Source organism: Heterocephalus glaber, unplaced genomic scaffold (assembly GCF_053883595.1).
Source record: "Heterocephalus glaber isolate CG9 unplaced genomic scaffold, H.glaber_assembly_v1.0 deba00001610, whole genome shotgun sequence".
In the NCBI taxonomy this organism is placed as follows: domain Eukaryota; kingdom Metazoa; phylum Chordata; class Mammalia; order Rodentia; family Bathyergidae; genus Heterocephalus; species Heterocephalus glaber.
The window spans coordinates 38337992-38356492 of NW_028258381.1; the positions used below are offsets into that span (position 1 = coordinate 38337992).

The 18501-nt window shown below is 38.5% G+C and overlaps 1 protein-coding gene across 3 annotated transcripts in view; it reads left to right on the forward strand.

The window, feature by feature from the left end:
- Positions 1-18501, forward strand: part of Cyth3 (cytohesin 3) — a 112420-nt gene that overhangs the window by 72606 nt on the left and 21313 nt on the right. For all 3 annotated transcript variants that reach the window (XM_087195873.1, XM_004840447.4, XM_087195874.1), the window contains exons 2-4: positions 14687-14769; positions 16562-16626; positions 17247-17313. In XM_087195873.1, coding sequence (XP_087051999.1) covers positions 14687-14769; positions 16562-16626; positions 17247-17313 — 215 coding nt within the window. The remainder of the gene's footprint in view (positions 1-14686; positions 14770-16561; positions 16627-17246; positions 17314-18501) is intronic.

Genomic DNA, 18501 nt, shown 5'->3' on the forward strand with positions numbered 1-18501 from the left:
AGATTTTAAAGGTCTGAAAATTAATAGGGTGGAATTTTTCATTGTCTCTATAATTATCAAAACCTCTTTGTATTTCTGCTGCTTTAAATTGAAATAAAATGTTTATACTTATGGAAAAAAGATTATGGTCTTAGGTTGCATCCATTTTCCTACAAATGACTATCTCTGTGGCAGAGTAGTTCTCCATTGTGTGTAAATACCACATTTTCTTATTCATCTGTTGATGGACATACAAGATTTAGCTGTTGTGAATTGTGCTGCTATAAACATGAGTGTACATGTGTCACTGTGATATGATGTCTTTAACTCTTTTGGGAAGATACCTAGAAGGGAATAGCTGGATCAAATGGAATTTCTAGTTTTAGTTTTTTTTGTGGAATCTCCATAATGATTTCTATAGTGGTTGTACTAGTTTACATTCTCACCAACAATGTAGAGGGGTTCCTTTCTCCTCCAAGTCTTGCCAGCGCTTGTTATTATTTGATTTTTTTCTTGTTGTTGTTTGAGGTTTTTTGTTGTTGTTTTCTTTGTTTTTTGAAACAAGATTTCACTATGTAGTTCAGGCTGGTCTTGAACTCATTATGTAGCCAAGGCTGGCCTCAAACTCACAGTGATCCTTCTGCCTCAGCCTCCTGAGTGCTGGGATTACAGGTGTGCACCACCACACATGGCATTATTTGATTTCTTGATGATGGTCATTCTTTCTGGAGTAAGATGGAATTTCAGTGTTGTTTTAAATTGTATTTCTCTGATGGCTAGTGATGTTGAAAATTTCTTCATGCATTTATTGGCCATTTGTACTTCTGAGAAGTGTCTGTTCATTTCTTTTGCCTGTTTTGTTTTTGTTTTTGGTACTGGGTATTGAACTTGGGTCCTTGCACTTGCGCAGCAGGTGGCGAAACCACTGAGTTAAATCCCCAGCCCCAGTTGCCTGTTTTTTTTTATTGAGTTTTATTTTAGGGGTCTAATTTTTTTAGTTCTTTATATATTCAGATATGAGTCCTCTGAGGAATTGCTGGCAGAATTTTTTCCCCACTCTGTAAGTTGTGTTTTTACTCTGTTGGTTGTTGGTTGTTTCTTTTGCTGTGCAGAAACTTTAATTTGATATGATCCCGTTTGTTGATTCTTTGTTGGTAATGCATATATATCTGGGAATTTATCCATTTCTTCTGAATTCTCCAATTTATTGGTGTATAGGTTTGCAAAGTAGTTGTTAATAATCATCTTGATTTTGGAAGTCTCTGTTTTGATTTCACCTTTTTCATTTTTTTTTTTTTTTTGTATCGGGGATCGAACTTGGGACCTTGTGCTTGCACGGCAGGTGCTGGAACCACTGAGCTAAATCCCCAGCCCCTCACCTTTTTCATTTGTAATTGCATTGATTTGGGTCCTCTCTCTCTCTCTCTCTCTCTCTCTCTCTCTCTCTCTCTCTCTCTCTCTCTCTCTCTGTCTATGTTAGATTGGCTAAGGGCTTGTCTATTTTGTTTATTTTGTTTATTTTTTATTTTTTTGGTACTGGGGGTCGAACTCGGGTCCTTGCACTTGTGAGGCAGGCGGTGGAACCACTGAGCTAAATCCCTGGCCCTTGTTTATTCTTTTGAAGAACAAACTTCTTGATTCGTTGATACTTTGTATTTTTACTATTTTTTTGTTTCAATTTCATTGATGTCTGCTCTGATTTTTGTAATTTCCTTCATTATACAAGCTTTGATTTGTATTCTTGTTTTTCAGGATCTTGAGGTGCATCAGTAGGTTATTTATTTGGGCTCACTGTTTTTTGATTTGAGCATTCACAGCTATAAACTTCCTCTTAAAACTGCTTTTATTGTGTCCCATAAGTTCTGGTATGTTGTATTGGCATTATCATTTAGTTCTAGAAACTAATTTCTTCCTTGATTTTTTTCCTGTAACTCATTGTTTATTATAGAGTGTATTGCTTATTTTCCATGCATTTGCATCATTTGTTTTCTTTAACCATTGATTTTTAGTTTCATTGTGTTATGATCTGATAATATGCATGATATAATTTTAGTTCTTTCATATTTACTTAAGCTTGCTTTTTTGGCTAGTATGTGGTCTATTCTGGAGAAAGTTCCATGTACTTCTGAGAAGGTGTATTGTGTTGTTGGGTGGACCACTCTATAGATAACCATTAAGTCCATTTATTTGAAGGTTTGCTCAACTCTGATATTTCTTTGATTTTTTTTTTCTCTAGATGATCTGCCTTATTTCTCATAGTGGGGTATTGAGATCATCCATTATAATTGTGTTTATGTCCAATAATACTTGTTTTGTGAAGTTGGAAGCACTCTTTTTCAGTGTATATATGTTAATAATTGTTATCTCTTCCTGTTGGATTATTCTCATAACCGATATGTCGTGACGTTCTTTGTCTCTTTTGTTCAATTTTGGCTTCAAGTTCACTTTGTCTAAATACAAAACTAGCTAGCTATACCTGCTTATTTTTGGGTTCCCATATGCATGGAATGTTGTTTTCCATCTTTTGATTCTTAGTTTGTGAGTTTCTTTTGGGATTAAATGTGTTTCCTGTATACAGCATACCTTTGGATTTCTTTTTTGAGCCATTTTGCCATTCTGTATCTTTTGATTTGGGGAATTGAGACCATTCACTGTGAGAGTTGTTACTGATAGGAATTGACTTATTTCTGTCATTGCCCTACTTTCCTATTGCTAATTCTGTTTCTCCCTTCTGCTTAACTGCTTACCCTACCTGGTGTATTCATTCTATTAGATCTTTTGTTATTGTTGGCTTCACTGTCTCTTAAAATATCCCTGAGAATTTTTTTGCAGTGCTGGTTTGGAGGTCATGAATTTCTTTAGGTGCTCTTTATCATGAAAATGTCTTATTTCTCTATCAATTTTAAAAGATAGTTTTGGAGGATATATCAATCTGGTTGGAATTTTTTTTGGGAGGGTCTTAAAACACTTCACTCCAAGCTCTCCTGGACTTTAAGGTTTGTGTTGAGAAGTCTGCTGTAATTCTCGTGGGTTTGGGTTTATAAGTGATTTGTTGCTTTTCTCTAATCACTTTTAAGATTCTGCTCTTGTATTGAACTTCTGGGATTTTGACTATGAAGTGTTCTTTTCTGATCGTGGCTATTTGAGGTTCTATGTCTCGCTTAATCTGTATGTTAAATTCTTTATTCTTATTTGGGAAGTTTTCTGCCATTATTTCAGTAAACAGTTTTTTTTTTAATGCCATTGTGCTGTCTTTTGATTTTTAACTGATTCCAGTTAATCTTAGATTAGTCTTTGCATCATGTAGAAGCTGTTGGATTCATTTTTCATGTCCTCTTTTTGTTTTTTGTTTTTTTTGCAAAACCACTGAGCTAAATCCCCGGGCCATGTTCTCTTGTTTTTAATTCTCTTGTTGTTGTTATTAATTGATCACTGACAGTAGCCCTGTCTTCTAGTTCTGACATTGGTCACTTTTGCTGGCCATACTTTTGCTTGAGTTTTTAATCTCTTGAATTTTTATTTAGAACCTTTCTATGGACTCTTGTTCTTTTCTATGCTGATCGTTTATGTTTTGGATCATTTTGTTCAGCTCTGCTAGCTTTTTACAGTGACTTCTATAGACTGGCTGATTGATTTGTTTTTTGGCCCGTTATCTGTTTACTTATATCTTCTGTGAGCTTGCCAAACACCGTATTGATCTGTTTTGTTACTTCCTTTCCAATAATTTTGCTGTGTAGCTTTTGGTTTCCTCTCCTACAATGCCCCATAGATTAGCTTTGTGGCATTTGGGAGTTTTTGGAGGCATTTTGTTACCTTGTCTTCTCATGTTTTTATTTTTTTGTGTTGAAGCTTGCAGGTTTATTATTATGGCCAGCTTTTTTTTTGGTACCAGGGATCAAACTCAGGACCTTGCGCTTCCAAGGCAGGCGCCAGATCCACTGAGCTAAATCCCTGGCAATGGCCAGCTTTTTTGCTGGTATGGACACCTCTTAGTTAATGCCTACTTTTCAGCTGTGCCCTTTGGGTGTGGCTATTGGCCTTTGTTTCTGTCCCAAGATCCAACCACCTCTGTTTATTTGGGAAGGAAGGCTGCACTGTGTTTGGCCTAGTACCTAATTCAGCAGGTATGGACTGCTGTATTGTTAATGACACCAATGCAATCCAGATATTGGCAACCTGAGGAAACTAATTAATGTCACCTTGGCTATAGTAATAAAATCAGCAACAATAATAGCATCAAAGACAAACTGGACGTAGACAAACCCTAAGGACCAACAATGTACCACCCTTAATCATAGGAAAGAGATCTATAATTATAGCATAAACACTAAGACAAACCAAATACTGACCTATAGTAAATATCTACTAAATGAAACAACTTTACCTCCATTCAGTGGAGAACAGTATTCAACAGTAATTGTGTAAAGTTTACTAGCTATCTAGAGATTCATAAAGCTTAATACCTATATTTGTAAAGATGGAGGGCATGGGGAACCAGAGAATGAAAAAAAGTAAAATTCAGAACATTAATAGGATCTGATAAAGAGAAAAAAGTGAAATAGGGGGTTCTATTTGAGGAGTAAGAGGAAATTAATAACATTAGAAAACAGTTGCAGGAAAGAAGGAATGAGAAAAAGAGAAAATCATCAGATAAAATGCAGGAAATAAAAGATAAGAAGGTAGGGAAGAAATGTTGAAAGAAGACGAGAGAGTAAAAGAAAAAAAAACTAAAGAGAAAAAAAGACAAGAAAGAACCACTCCCCCCCCCATAACGGGAAGAGAAACATAATAACAATAGAAAAAAATTTAAAAGATTGAGGCAAATAAAAAAATCCTTCTGTTTTTGAGTATTTTTTCCTCCAAGATCTGCAGTTTAGAATACAGCCAGTCATGATTTTCTCTGCATAGCTTTATGGCCTATGGGTTTTGGGGTGCCCTCCTTGCACCAGAGGCCCCTCTGTCTGTTCACCCTTGACTGTGGTAGCTGTCCAAACTGAGGTGTTTCCTTGTTATTGTTGTCGGGTGGGACAAATGATCAACTCTCTGATCTCTGCTGGATGTAGGCTGTGGGGCTGGGGTTCAAGTAAATTGTTGGAGTTAATGTTGCCACTTGTGAGGTATGGTTGATCTCTACAAAGGTCAGAATCTGTGTCCTTACCAACCTGAGGTTATACTTCTCAGGAGTCTATATGTCTGGCTCTCACACTCTCTGTGGTGGCCCCTGGTAGCTATCTCTCACCCAGTCACCTTGGAGGGTAATCTTAGAGTCTCTGAAGATGCTGGCCAGGTCTGTACTTCTCCCCAAGTCTGCTGGCTCTCCAGGCCTACCTTCTCCCTGGGTGTTATCCTCACCTAGGATCAAGTTGGTTATTAATCTGTACCTCTGCTGCCCCATGCCAAGGGCAAGCAAAATGTAGAGCTGGCTTGGAGTTGGCCAATAATTGTGCCACATGGGCAGTGGCCTGCTTGCTTGTGTCACAGGCATTGTGTGATTATGCAGATTTTTAATGATGCTACTTTCTTGATCTTATCAGAAAATATCAGTGAAAGATTTCCAGCTATGACTTGTATTCTTTGTTGTTTTTTTCCCATTATCGGGGATCAAACTCAGGACTTTGCACTTGTGAGGCAGGCGTAGCACCACTGAGCTACATCCTCAGCCCTGTATTCTTTTTCTAGATTGTTCTCCAATGTAGGTGTTTTTTTTTGGTGGGGGGCTGGTACCTGGGATTGAACTCAGGACCTTCCTTGTGCTTGCAGGGCAGGCGTCAGCACCACTGAGCTAAATCCCTGGCCCTCCAATTTAGTTTTTGATTCAAACATCAAGAGGTAGCAGTTGTACAGTTATGCCCCTAGCAATATCAGGCTTACAGATACATAGGCAGTAACATATGTATATGTCAGAGTTGATTTCAGAGACGTTAAAATGTAGAAAAATATGCATCTTATAATTGAGGTATATTATGTTTATTAGACTGTACATATAAATTCAGACTTGTTAACTTTGTGATTAATTGAACAATATATCATTAATGACTATTTCATCTGTTTTTCTTTCTTTAAAGTCAGTTTTTCCTGTGTTAATACAGCATTCAACATCAGCTCTCCTATGGGAAAGATTTTTATGGTATATCACTTTGTATACTTTTACTTTCAATTGATATATATTATTTTAAATATGCTTCGTGTAAAGAGCATTTAGTTGAATTTTTTGTTCCTTTTTAAAGTTCAGGATTTTAAACTGGTCCTTTTTTCCATTTTAGTGTAAATGTATCACTTATTTATTAATGTGTAATAGACTACTCCAAAATAATTGATGTAAAACAACAAGGGCATGTTGTCTCAAAGTCTGTAAGTTGGCTAGCAGTCTATGCCTTGCTCTTGTCTGGGTTCACTTGTGTCACTGCATTTAGCTGGCAGGTAGGTTGGGGCTGCGCTCATCCCAGATGATATTCCTCACATATCTTGGGCCTTACCTGGAGTGGCTGCAACAGTCTGTGACTTTCCACGTAGTTCCTTTCCATGATAAATTTTATTCTCAGGGCTTCTTCAGACCCTAGTGTTCTCAAGGTTCCAAGGTAGTCAAAGTGTAAGACTTCATGGTTTGAACCCTGTACATAGTCACATCTGCTATCTTCTTTTGGTTAAAGGAAGTCGCTAAACCAGTCCAAAGTCAGTTGTGGGAAGTAAACTCTCTCTTTCTTGATTTGATGAACTATAAAATATCATGGACTTATTTTTCTATTATGGTAAAAATCAGTATGTTTAGATTTTTCCCCCTCATTTGGATATATTGCATTTTTATTTCTAATTTTTTTTTGTTTCTTTTTCCATCTTATTTTAGTGTTTATTGAGGTTTTGGAGATTGAACTCAGGGCCTCATGCATGGTAGGCAAGCACTCTACCATTAACCTATATCCCCAGCTCAGTCATCTTTTTAGAACTGACTAGTTTTTTCTCATTCTAGTTTTTATTTCCCCTCCCAATTTCTGTATTTTTGAGCTACATTCCTTTCTTGCTTAGCCTAGAAATTTTAGTATGCATTCTTAACTTGCCAAGTCTAAAATTAATCATTTATACCCTCCTCCTTAGAACTCTTATGAACTTTAAAGCAATTATTTCCTTTCCCATTTATATCCTGTTGTGGTCAGTTACTTTAGTTCTATTTTTTATTTATGACACATTACATAATTTTATTTATGACACAAAGTCAGTTCTTTTTTAGATTTGCTTATGGAAATCTTTGTTCATTGTTGCCTCTTGTGTCTTGTACCTCTTGACTCTTTTCTCTTGATGGTCATTCCTTCATGATTTCCATTAATGAAGGTCCACTGTGGCAAATTCTTCAATTCTTGTTTAAATACATTATTATTTTACCTAGTCCACAGAAGGCAGGACAAGAATGGCTGTCAAGGAATGGTAGAGACCAGAAAGTTGAGATTGAGGGGAAATGACAAGAGAGGAGGTCCCAAGGCAGGACCTTTCCACCCTCAGAACTTCTCACCCTTTCTTAGCATGGAAGTGCTTTGATCCTGCCTGTCCCTGCTGTTCAGATAGTTGCCCTGACTAGCTGTAGTGCTCCATTGATCTGGCCTTCATGTTGTCGCTAGCAAGTGACTGGCCCAGTTACCCACTTGGATATGAATGTTGGAACTTGGCTTTATCAACTGCCCAAGATCAAGTAGCATTGAGTGGTGATGAGAGCCAGAAGCACAGGATCTGGTGGCTCACAGCCTGCCTTTTTGTTCTGTGTATCATCATATTACCCTAGCAGTCCCTTGGAACTCATGCTCATTAAGAGTTTAAATTCCCAGTTTTTGGAGTGTCACAAGAAAGGTGTTATTTCTCTGTGCAGAGTTCTCATTTTAGTGGATTAATAGGGACTAATGCCCAGGCCCATGCCTTGTCGTTGTTCTTAGTCTGGTAGAATTGTCTGGTAGAATTGTCTCTGAACTGGCCAAAACTAAAAATTACAAAAACATTAGTGTTGATTAATTAGTATTGAACACTTGTAATGAAGGTAAACTTAAGGGTAGGAAACATCAATTTAAGTAAGGAATAAGTAGCCCAAAATATGCAGTTGTAAGTTAAATTGTCAAATTTTTGTTCATGGGTAATTTGTTAAATTATTCCACTTGACTCATAGCCACTAAAATATAGTGAAGGAGCTTCACTACAATTTATACCTTGTAATTTTATCTTTTCCTGTGAGAAGTTGTAGAACTGTAGGTTGTTTTAGAGTTGTAAATTAACTTTATGGAAGATCAGTGTGTGTGTGTGTGTGTGTGTGTGTGTGTGTGTGTAGAATTTATTAGGGTGTCATTAGATATTTATAGCAATAAACCAGAAAATTGCAACTTTTTGGTAGATTGGAATCTGTTAGATAATTAGATTTTTTAATTGGCCAGTATATTTTCTGTACAATATATGTAGAAGTAATCCCGTTTTTCATGATTCTGGCATGCAAGTTTTTCTACTATTTTAACACCTCTGAAATTAAGGATACATCTTACAATAGATGGACTCTTAGATTTTATTAAATATGCTAAATAAAATGATTCTGAATTTCTTGATGCAGTGTTACTATCATTCCATACTTTGTTAGCAGTTGCTTAAAGTTTGTAATATACATTTAGAAATTTATCACAATCTGCCATCAAATGATATACCACTTCACACACAAGATAAAGGTTTTTTGTTTGTTTCTTTGGTACTGGAGATTGAACTCAGGACCTTGTGCTTCCAAGGCAGGCGCAGTGCTGCTGAGCTAAATCCCTGGTCCCAGGATAAGGGTTTTAAAATAGTGTGCTTTCATTTCTCCTTCCCAGCCTTGTGTTTTTTTACTTGTAAATATTTATAACCCCAGTATGATTTTTGTTGTTTTTGTTTTCAGTAATAATAGTAAATCTTTTAAAGAGATTTATAACATGAGGGGAGAATCTTTACTCACATAGGTAGCATTGACAGTACTTTTCATTCTTTTGTGTAGGTAGATTTTCATCTGATGCCTTCCCTGGGCTTGCCATAAGGACCTTAATTTTCTTATAGAGTAGATCTACTGATGATGAATTATTTCAAAGCAAATGTCTGAAATGCTTGTGTTTCACCTTTAGTTTTGAAAGATATTTTGCAGGGTATGGAATTTTGCCCATTTTTTTTATTATTTAAGGGAAAACAATAAATTCAATCGAATTTACTCCATCTTAGTTGCAAGTTGACTACCCAGTGTGTACACTTTAAATTGTAGACTTCACCAGCCCTGAGCTTCTGATTTTGCAGACCTTCATTTTTGAAAGGTGGTGCTTGAGAAAGACAAGAACTTGGACTAACTTATAAATTTGTCCCGAATCTTACTCTGGAACTGTACTGGTAGCACCATTTTACTAAAATAGAGGATTTCTTGCATTTTTTTCTTTGTGAATACATTTACTATCCAGAATCAGGGCAAAAATGTTGTTACAGTATCTGGTGTTTTGTGATTAACATATATTCATTCTTTTTAGGGCTTGTTGCATTATTAGAAATAATGTAGTGTATCCATCCAGCCTCCCCTATGATTTTTCAATGAAGTGTTGAGCCTCAAGGACCTTTTCTTTCCTTTTCTTTTCTTTTTCAGACAGGGTCTCTCTATGTATTTCAAGCTGGCCTTGAACTCACTATGGAACTCACTGTGGAGCTCAGGCTGGACTGGAACTCACGGCAGTCCTCCTGCCTCAGCCTCCTGAGTGCTGGGATTGCAGGTGTACAGCACCATGCCCGGATTCAAGGACCATTTCTTAAGGCTGTCTCTGGAGTGCCCAGATTCTTTCTGGAAGCTGATGATAGGCATATTCAACATACTTCAGAGATTTTGCTGCCAGACAAATAATTGCTAGTTAATTTGCCTTTTTTTTTTTTTAAGAACAGCTTTAGTTGGGTAGTTGGACATGTGGACATGGTGGCTCATCCCTATAGTCCTAGATACAGTACTTGGGAGGCTCAGGAAGGAGGATTACTTGAGCCTAGGAGTACAATACCAGCCTGGGGAACATAGTGAGACCCCATCTCACCCCTTCCAATAAAAGGCAGGCACAGTGGTGCACACCTATAATTCCAACACTGTGGGAGGCTCAGGCAGGAGGATCAAAAGTTCCAGCTCAGCCTGAGCAAGTTAGTGAGATCCTGTCTCAACATTAAAAAAAAAATTTTTTTTTAAGGGGCAGGAATGTAACTCAGTAAAAAGGCCCTTGGTTTAGTCTCCATTGCTGCCAACAGAACAACAAATATTCCTTATTGAGGATGCAAGGAAGATTTTCATCATATATGCATGTGTATGTGTGTGACCATATATCCATATATTAATGTTTTCGATTAAAAAATAAACTGCTAGATGTTTTGGAAGAAATTCCATCATGAAACCTTTGTTTCTTCTCACCCAACAGAGTCCAAGTGACAATATGTAGGCAATATCAATAAGTGAATCCAAGCCTTATATTGCTCTTTTTGGGGTACAGATTGCTGTGTTGCTGGCAAAGGTCTGGACAGTTAAGGATACCTCCTCTGAACATTGCCTATCCTGATTTTAGTGTGACACTTGCATGTGTGAAATTGCCTTTGTGTCAGTAGATTTGTGACTATTGAATTAGTTTGGATGCAGAGAGATGCAGATAGAACTTCACTAAACAGCTGGTGTAACAGCAGTGTTGATATTCTCTCTGCATTCTGGGTGTCCAGAGAAATAATAGGACAGAAAGATATTTAAATAACAGAAACTGTGGAGAGATTGGTCCAGAAATACTTTTATCACATACTTCTGTTTGTTTTATTGATTTGGTTTTTGCCATCTTCTTCCTTTCTGGATCTTTTTTTTTTTTTTCTTTTCTCTTTTTGGCTGTTGGTGATTGAACCCAGGACCTCAAAAATGCTAAGCCACACACACTACCACAAAGCTACATCCTCAGCCTTGATTTAGTCTTTTTAATGTGCTAGGGAGTAGTATTCCATTATTCCAGTTTAATGTTTTTACCAAAATACCCTAAAAGATAATATTACTATGATGGCTACTGGCCATTTAACACTGAACTTTTTTTGTTACTTTTTATCATGAAAAATTAAACTCTTAGAATATACAATGGACAGTGAATATATATCCATCATAGATTTAACAATTTTTATCTTGCTCAATTTTTTTTGTTCAAGTATTTCAAAATACAGATATAATAGTATCATATCCCTAAATATTACAGTGTGAATCTCTAGAAAAGACATTTTCCTAAATAACCACAACACTATAAAATTTCTTTCTTTTAGACATGCAGATTCTGGTCCAGTATAAATGGTATTATAAATAGTCAGCACTGTTTTACTTGCTAGTGCTTTATCTGTTTTTTTTTTTTGGTACCAGGGATCGAACTTGGGTCCTTGCGCTTGTGAAGCAGGCACCAGAACCACTGAGCTAAATCCCCGGCCCAATCTTTTTTTTTTTGGTACCGGGTATTGAACTCGGGACCTTGCACTTGCGTGGCAGGTGCTGGAACCACTGAGCTAAATCTCCAGCCCACTTGCTAGTGCTTTAAAGGAGTAGGAAAAGATAGGCATTACTGAAAGAGAAAAATTAAGAGATTCCATGAAAACTTCTGATGGAAGGGGCTTTAGAGTTAAATCATTGTGATGTTTAGATTTGTCTTCTAAGCCTTCATTCTATGTTGGCAGCCAATCCTTCATATTCTCAGGTAGGAGAGAGACTGTAGGTAGACTGTCCTTAAAGAAACACAGGTGTCTGTAGATGACTTAAGTAAAGCTTTGCCCTTTCAGACTCTTGTTTTGATATATTTGCATTGGCGAACTCAGCAGAAGAAAGATTTTTTTTAAGGCTACTTTTGGGAGCCCAGGCAATGCTGTTGACATACTTAACTTGAATTTTCAGGTGCATTTATTTCCTAGGATAGTGTTAGTCAGCTGACTACTTTTAGAAATGCTCTTGTCTTTGTTAGAATACATGCTCTTGGGCCGGGGATTTAGCTCTGGTTTCGCCTCCTGCTGCGCAAGCGCAAGGACCTGAGTTCGATCTCCGGTACCAAAAAATAAAAATAATAATAAAATACATGCTCTAGTTGTGGTAAGAGGAATAGCCTTGAAGTTTCAAGAACTGTATGTTTACTTTGGTACTGGATCTCTTTGGGCCTTTAACATTGGTTTTATCTGTCTTAAAATTTTTCTCTCCCTTGGTTTTGGAGTCTTCATTTTCTCCTAGTTCTTACCTCATCTCTTGACCTAGATGTCTGTGTGTCTAGACATTTTTTCTACCCCTTCTGATTAGTATAAGCCAAGGCCTAACTCAGGTTGGGCCTTGGAGAATTGAGGGAGAGACTTTATGGGGCCTTTTGGGAAAGAAGTTGGAAGGAGCCCCGGAATACAGAAGTAGCAGCCTCAGCTACTCCAGAAGCCTATAGCAGGAAGGATATCAGCTTTAGGATGAAGCTAGTACTTTGGAAGGCGGACAAACACTGGGTCCCTGATGACATTGTTGATCAGCTAGACCTCCCCAAAGCATGCAGCATGGCTTTGTGGATCTTGGAGTTTATCCTACTTGGATTTTCTTGAGCATTTTGGATATGTGTTTTCAAGTCTTTTGTCAAATTTGGGACATTTCAGTAGTTATTTCTTCAAATAATTTCCCTCTAGGGAAAATCATTAGATCTCTCTTGACCTGTTTCTTCAATTAAAAATAATGGCTGCTTTCTAAGTTATTTTGGGGGGTTTAATTGTGATAGCCTATTAAAGCATGTGGCCCAGTCTAGTTCAGTAAATGATAGTCCTTCCTCAGTAATTACTCAGGATGGAATACTGCTCCTTACATATTATTTTCCTCTCCTCCCACCTCCTCTTTCTTTTCTCTTCCTTTCCTTGTCTCTCTTTCTTTCAACAGAGTCTTATTATGTATTGCAGGCCTGCCTTGAACTTTCTATGCATTCCAAGCTGACCTCAAACCTGCGTTCCTCTTGCCTCAGCCTCATGAGTGCTGGAATTACAAATGGATTGCTTAAGAAAATTGTTAATGTGGAGTTTAACGAAGCTTAGATCTGGTACAGGAAGGAGGAAATTAGAAATTTATTTCCCTTCCTGATCTCATGCTCTTCATTCCCACCTAGGAGGCATTATTCCCCCATTTGTATTTATAGGACATATATACTTATACCTAAACAGTATTGTCTTATTTATTTTTCTCACTACTGATACACAATACCTGACACCCACAACTTAAAGGAGAAGAGGTTTATTTTGGCTCATGGTTTAGAAATTTCAGTCCTTGCATGGTTGGGTACCTTGAAGGCCAGATGGCATGATAGAGAGGCATGGTGCAGGAGAGCTGTTCGTGGCATGGCAGACAGGAAGCAGAGAGAGTGAAAGGTGGAGCTAGAGAGGGAGATAAACTCTTCCAGGCCACGCCCCCACTGACCCTCTTCTTCCGACAAGATGCTACCTGCTTAAAAGCAAGTCAGCCATAAGCTCCCATAATCTAGTCACCTTCCCAAAGCTCCACCTTATTGGTGAACAAAGCTCTTGGGGGGAGATCTAGATATATATCTCTCTCTGTATATAGATATCTATATAGATATCATAACAAACATATTATTTAATTTTTGTTTTTGAGATTTTTATAGAAAGTATTCATTTCCATGTTATTTTCTTGAGATACCCATTTGTTGCTTGTTTTATGCATTTTCACTGCTTTTGGGATTCCATTGCATGCATATACATCAACACACTTTTATCCATTCTACTCTGGATGGGCATTTAGGTTTTTTTAAAAAAAAATCTATATACTGTGCTTTTTGGCATATCTGTTATGTTGCTGGAGAAGCTGGAGAATTTTTCACACACACACATATATATGAGTAAAATTGCATGTGTACTCTTTGATATTAATAGAGAGTACCTAATTATTTTCTAAAGTGGCCATGCCAAGTTCTACTCCCAGCAGACTTTTTTCCTTCTTTTCTTTCTTTCTTTTTTTTCTCCTGGCCCAATCAAGTGAGATTATAGTTATTGGTTGAATATGTACTGGAGTGTCACAGGTTCTGTAGGAGTTATAATGGGGATGGGGTTTTGGAGGGGGCCCAGCACTACCCTGCTTCCTGCAGCATTTCTTGCTCCCTGAGATGTAACCACTCTGATCTTTCTTAGCTTCAGTGTGTCTCAGTGTGTGTCTCAGTATTTGTCTCGAATGTTGGAGGCTTACTCACGTTTGAGGTTGAAGGACTAAGGGCATTTGGGAGCTCTGAGTTCAGCAGAAAGATATGCTGGCTGTTTCCCTGCCAGGTGTGGTGTGCTTGTGTGCTCATTGTGCCCCCCTGTGTCAATATCTGTGGACCTGCAGCTGTTTGGATGGTGCAGAGAAGAGCTTTGAACTTCTGTGGGCAGTTTGGGAGGAGGAAGGCAGGTGGTCTGCTCTGTAGTGTAGGAGCCCTGTGGGAAAGCCAGAGGAGGTGTCAGTATTTATCTTACCCACCAATTTCGATGGGATGCCCATGCCCTCAACTGCGTTTGGTGTGCGCTAGCCTCTGTTTTACTCTCTAGAGGTAAACCAGTGGTCATGGTGAGGAGTGGGAAGGAGAAGGGGTCAGGAGCTTTTCATACAGCCTTCCAGCTGGTCCTTGTCAAATATTGCCAGATGCTTCAATTCATCAAAGCAGTTGCTATCGAATTGATTTTTTTTTTCTTTCAGTGCCTGAAGACCTCTCATTAGAAGAGAGAGAAGAACTTTTGGACATTCGTCGAAGAAAAAAGGAACTTATTGATGACATTGAGGTAAAAACAAAGCAAAACAAAACTCACACTTAGTTTTTGCTTTTGGGTGAAATATTGAATAATTTCAGGGAAATATGAAAAATGGGTAGTCTGTGTATGTAAGAACTACACAAAGAAACAGAGCAAAGAGTTGTGTAAACTAGTGAGGCAAAGACTCCCCACACCAGTTACTACAGCCTCTGATAGAAGTCAAGATGGTGGACCTGGAGCCTAGACTTGTGGGTCCAGAGTCACAGATGGCTGGTTTAAACAATAGCAGTAGTCTACAACACATTGCCCTCCAAAATTGTAAGTTAAGCTGGGTGTAGTGGTACACTTGTCTAATGCTAGCACTCTGGCAGGCTAATGCAGGAGGATCTCAAGTTCAAGCACAGCCTAGGCAATTTAGTGACTTAGTGAGACCTTGTCTGAAATTTTAAAAAATTATAAAGGGCTGAGGATGTAGTTCAGTATAAATGCCCTGAATTCAATTTCCACTACCACCAGATAAGACCTTGTTTGTATATAATATTCCAAGTACCTAGAACATTGCTTATTACATTTTTGGCACTCAGATATCCTTTGAATGAATGGAAGGCATATATTAGGTTCCAGCTATGTACCAAGTGCCTGGTAGGTGGTAGGAGCAGAATGACAAAGATGAATAAAACACAGATGAATAAACATTATCATTTCCACATTTGTGTACCTTAACCAAAGGACAGGGTTGGAGGGGTGTCCCACAGGAGACACAAATGAATAAAGCCACAGTTTCAGAGCCGAGGTGTCTGTGATTGTTACAAAAACTATTCAGTAAGCCTTGGCTTCCTTGGGAAAGGCTCTTTGAAAAGCTTCTTAAGTCATTGTCATTGCCAAAATAAATGTGGCCTCATGTGCCACTTAGTGTAGGGCCAGACTTTGTCCCGGACAACAACTCCTTTCTAGGAACTAACTCACTTTTTAAGTCAGAGTTTCTTGGCACACAAAAATAGGGTTCTGAATAGAAATTTCTTTGTATTTGAAAGGTAATTCATGAACATTTTTATTCTAAGATTACCCTTCATTCTTGGAAAAATTCTGTAAACCAGAATAAGTTCTTTGGCTGACCAATAAGAATATATTTTATTTGGACACTAGTAATCACATTGCTGATTAATATGGAATCTTAATTTAGCTCTCACTGCATTATTTTGTCAATGAGAACACTAGGCCCAGAGAGCCTAGGAGGCGGCCAAGGGTCTCAGCCAGTAGAGGACACGCCAGGGAAAGGGTGAGCCTGTCCCCACTGTTTCTGTCATCTCTGAGTACTATGGATCCAAGTCTGGCTTTAGCCCCCAGTCCCTGTCCCCTGTCATATAAAGTGACAGAAATCACCCTGAGATTGCTGACTTGATTACTCCGTGCCACCAAAATCTATCTATCTGAGCTTCAGCTTCCCCTGGTCTCCCAAGAACAGGTAGTGCTGGAGGGGAAGGCAGATGGCCTGTGCTGGGTAGTGGGGAATGGATGCAATTAAGTGGTTTTACCTTTTTATACCTCAGATACGCTCCTATGTCCCTTCTCGATTTTACACATAAATACCGTAGAGTCTGCTTAGTGGGCCCCTCTTCTTGGGTATTTGATGGGAGGTGGACAGATAGTTTTGTTTTCTCCTAAGCTGTGCTGGCTCTGACTTTGAGGCTCTAGCTGTGTTTAAAGGTGTTGGGTTTCTGAATGATCAGATGATCCCTCAAGGAAGCTTGTGCCTGAAAGGCTGAAACTTCTCTGAGTTTAAATGGAAATTTAAGACCCCCCAATTTTTTCTTTTTGATAGAGGCTGAAATACGAAATTGCAGAAGTGATGACAGAGATCGATAACCTAACTTCAGTGGAGGAGAGGTAAAATGTTAATGTCGGTACCTTTAAGTTAGTTATTCTATGCTCTTTATATCTATCCTCTATTGAATTTATCAACTGGTGACCATAACAGAGTGAGAGGGCTGACAGGGGAAGTGGAGGCCTTTGGAGTTGTTCGTTCTTTTCTGACCCTGCCTCCTTTCTGTTCTCTGTGGAGGCAGAGGCTGCTTCTCTGGAGGTTACTTCCTGTCCTCTACTTTCTGTAAGTCCCCTTCTAACTGTAGATTTGGGAATAAGCACAGGCACTCAGAATTAATTACCCACAAATAACCTTTCTGTGTCACCCTCTTTTAGTTTTAAGAAGGAACCATCCTTCAAGGTACCATCCTCTTTTTATTTTTTTTAAAAAGTCACTGTTTTTCATCGTCAGCTTTTTCAGAAGTGTATCTCAATGTGAAACCTGTGAAAAAAGAGCCAAAGCAGCCACACACCTCCTCTCTTCACTGTGGAAGATGGCAGTTCCTGAGTGCACCAGTGCTTTTTCATTTGTTGAGTGTTGTGAGAGGAAAAATGTGCTAAGGGGCTGTGCCTTGCTGTGCTGTATGAGACTCTGCTCTCTGTGAATACTTGCTAATGATTTTTCCATTATTTCAAATGAATAGCAAAACTACTCAGAGGAACAAGCAAATAGCCATGGGAAGAAAGAAATTCAACATGGACCCCAAAAAGGTAAGCACATAGTTCCAGTTTTCTAACCTGCAACCAACTGATCTATTTTAATGGCTGCCTCTCTTTGGACAAAGGTGATCACAACATAAAAAGATGGAGTCGACATTATTTTATTAAAAAAAAAGCAGGGGCTGCTTAATGAGTGAGGTGAAGCAGAAGTATCTTGTAGAGGTGGTTTCTGACCTGAAAGGCCTTTCCTGTAGTGGGCGCTTCAGAATATGGACGTGGGCCCACAGGAGCAGCTAGAACCACTTGTTCAGTCCTTGCTGTGGAGCCCCATCTTTGAAGTTTATCTTCTAAATCTTCCTGTGTGAGCTAGGCTCTAATATAGGGGGGCCTCAGGTGATTAGTTGGAGGCAGAGGTGTGAGTGGAGTCTGGGTATAGAGTCTATAGATTTCATCATGTGAGTGGGTTAAATAGCCCAAATAAGAGGACAATATTTCTTCCTTTTATTTTAAAAGGGGGTCTGAATGAAAGAACAAGGAATCCTTCCAGATTTCAGTTACCCTCTTGTTCTTTCCTCAAGTTAGATTTTCTAGGAAAGCACTTCAAAACAAAACCTGCTTGATTTTGAGATTGAGCTAAAAGAATTTGGCAGAATCTGTAAAAGCTTTTGGTTTTGAGAGGGAAGAGTAGACCTGAGTCAGCCCCCAGAAACTTGAGGTCAAGGAGAGGAAAGAGGACGGGAAGTTGTTCAGACTACAGAGCTGGCTTATTCATTGCTAGTGATTTCTGACTGGCGTTCATTTCTGACATTTTCCTTGTCTGAGACTGAACCTCAGTACTAATTGTTAAAGTATTTGTTTATTCAATAAATGTTTGTTGATTACAGGAATTGCACTGCACAAGGCCTAAGATTTGTAAACTCACATTCATAAGTGTAAGTGCAGTTACAAATGATATTTAAAAATATATGTATCAAGCCAGGTGAGATGCTGTACACCTGTAGTCTCATTTATTTTGCAGGCTGAGGCAGGAGGATTGCTTGAAACCCAGGAGTTTGGGACCTAGGGTAACATAGTGAGACCTGCCTCACTGCTCTTCATTTATTCGTCATTTGTGGTTTGCAGATTTGGATTTTCTTAGAACACAGCAAACCTGTAGGTAGGGTAGGATTTTGTTTGTTTATATTTTACCCACTGTGAAACTTCCTGTTGCTTCCTTAATTCAGCTCCAAAATGGCATGA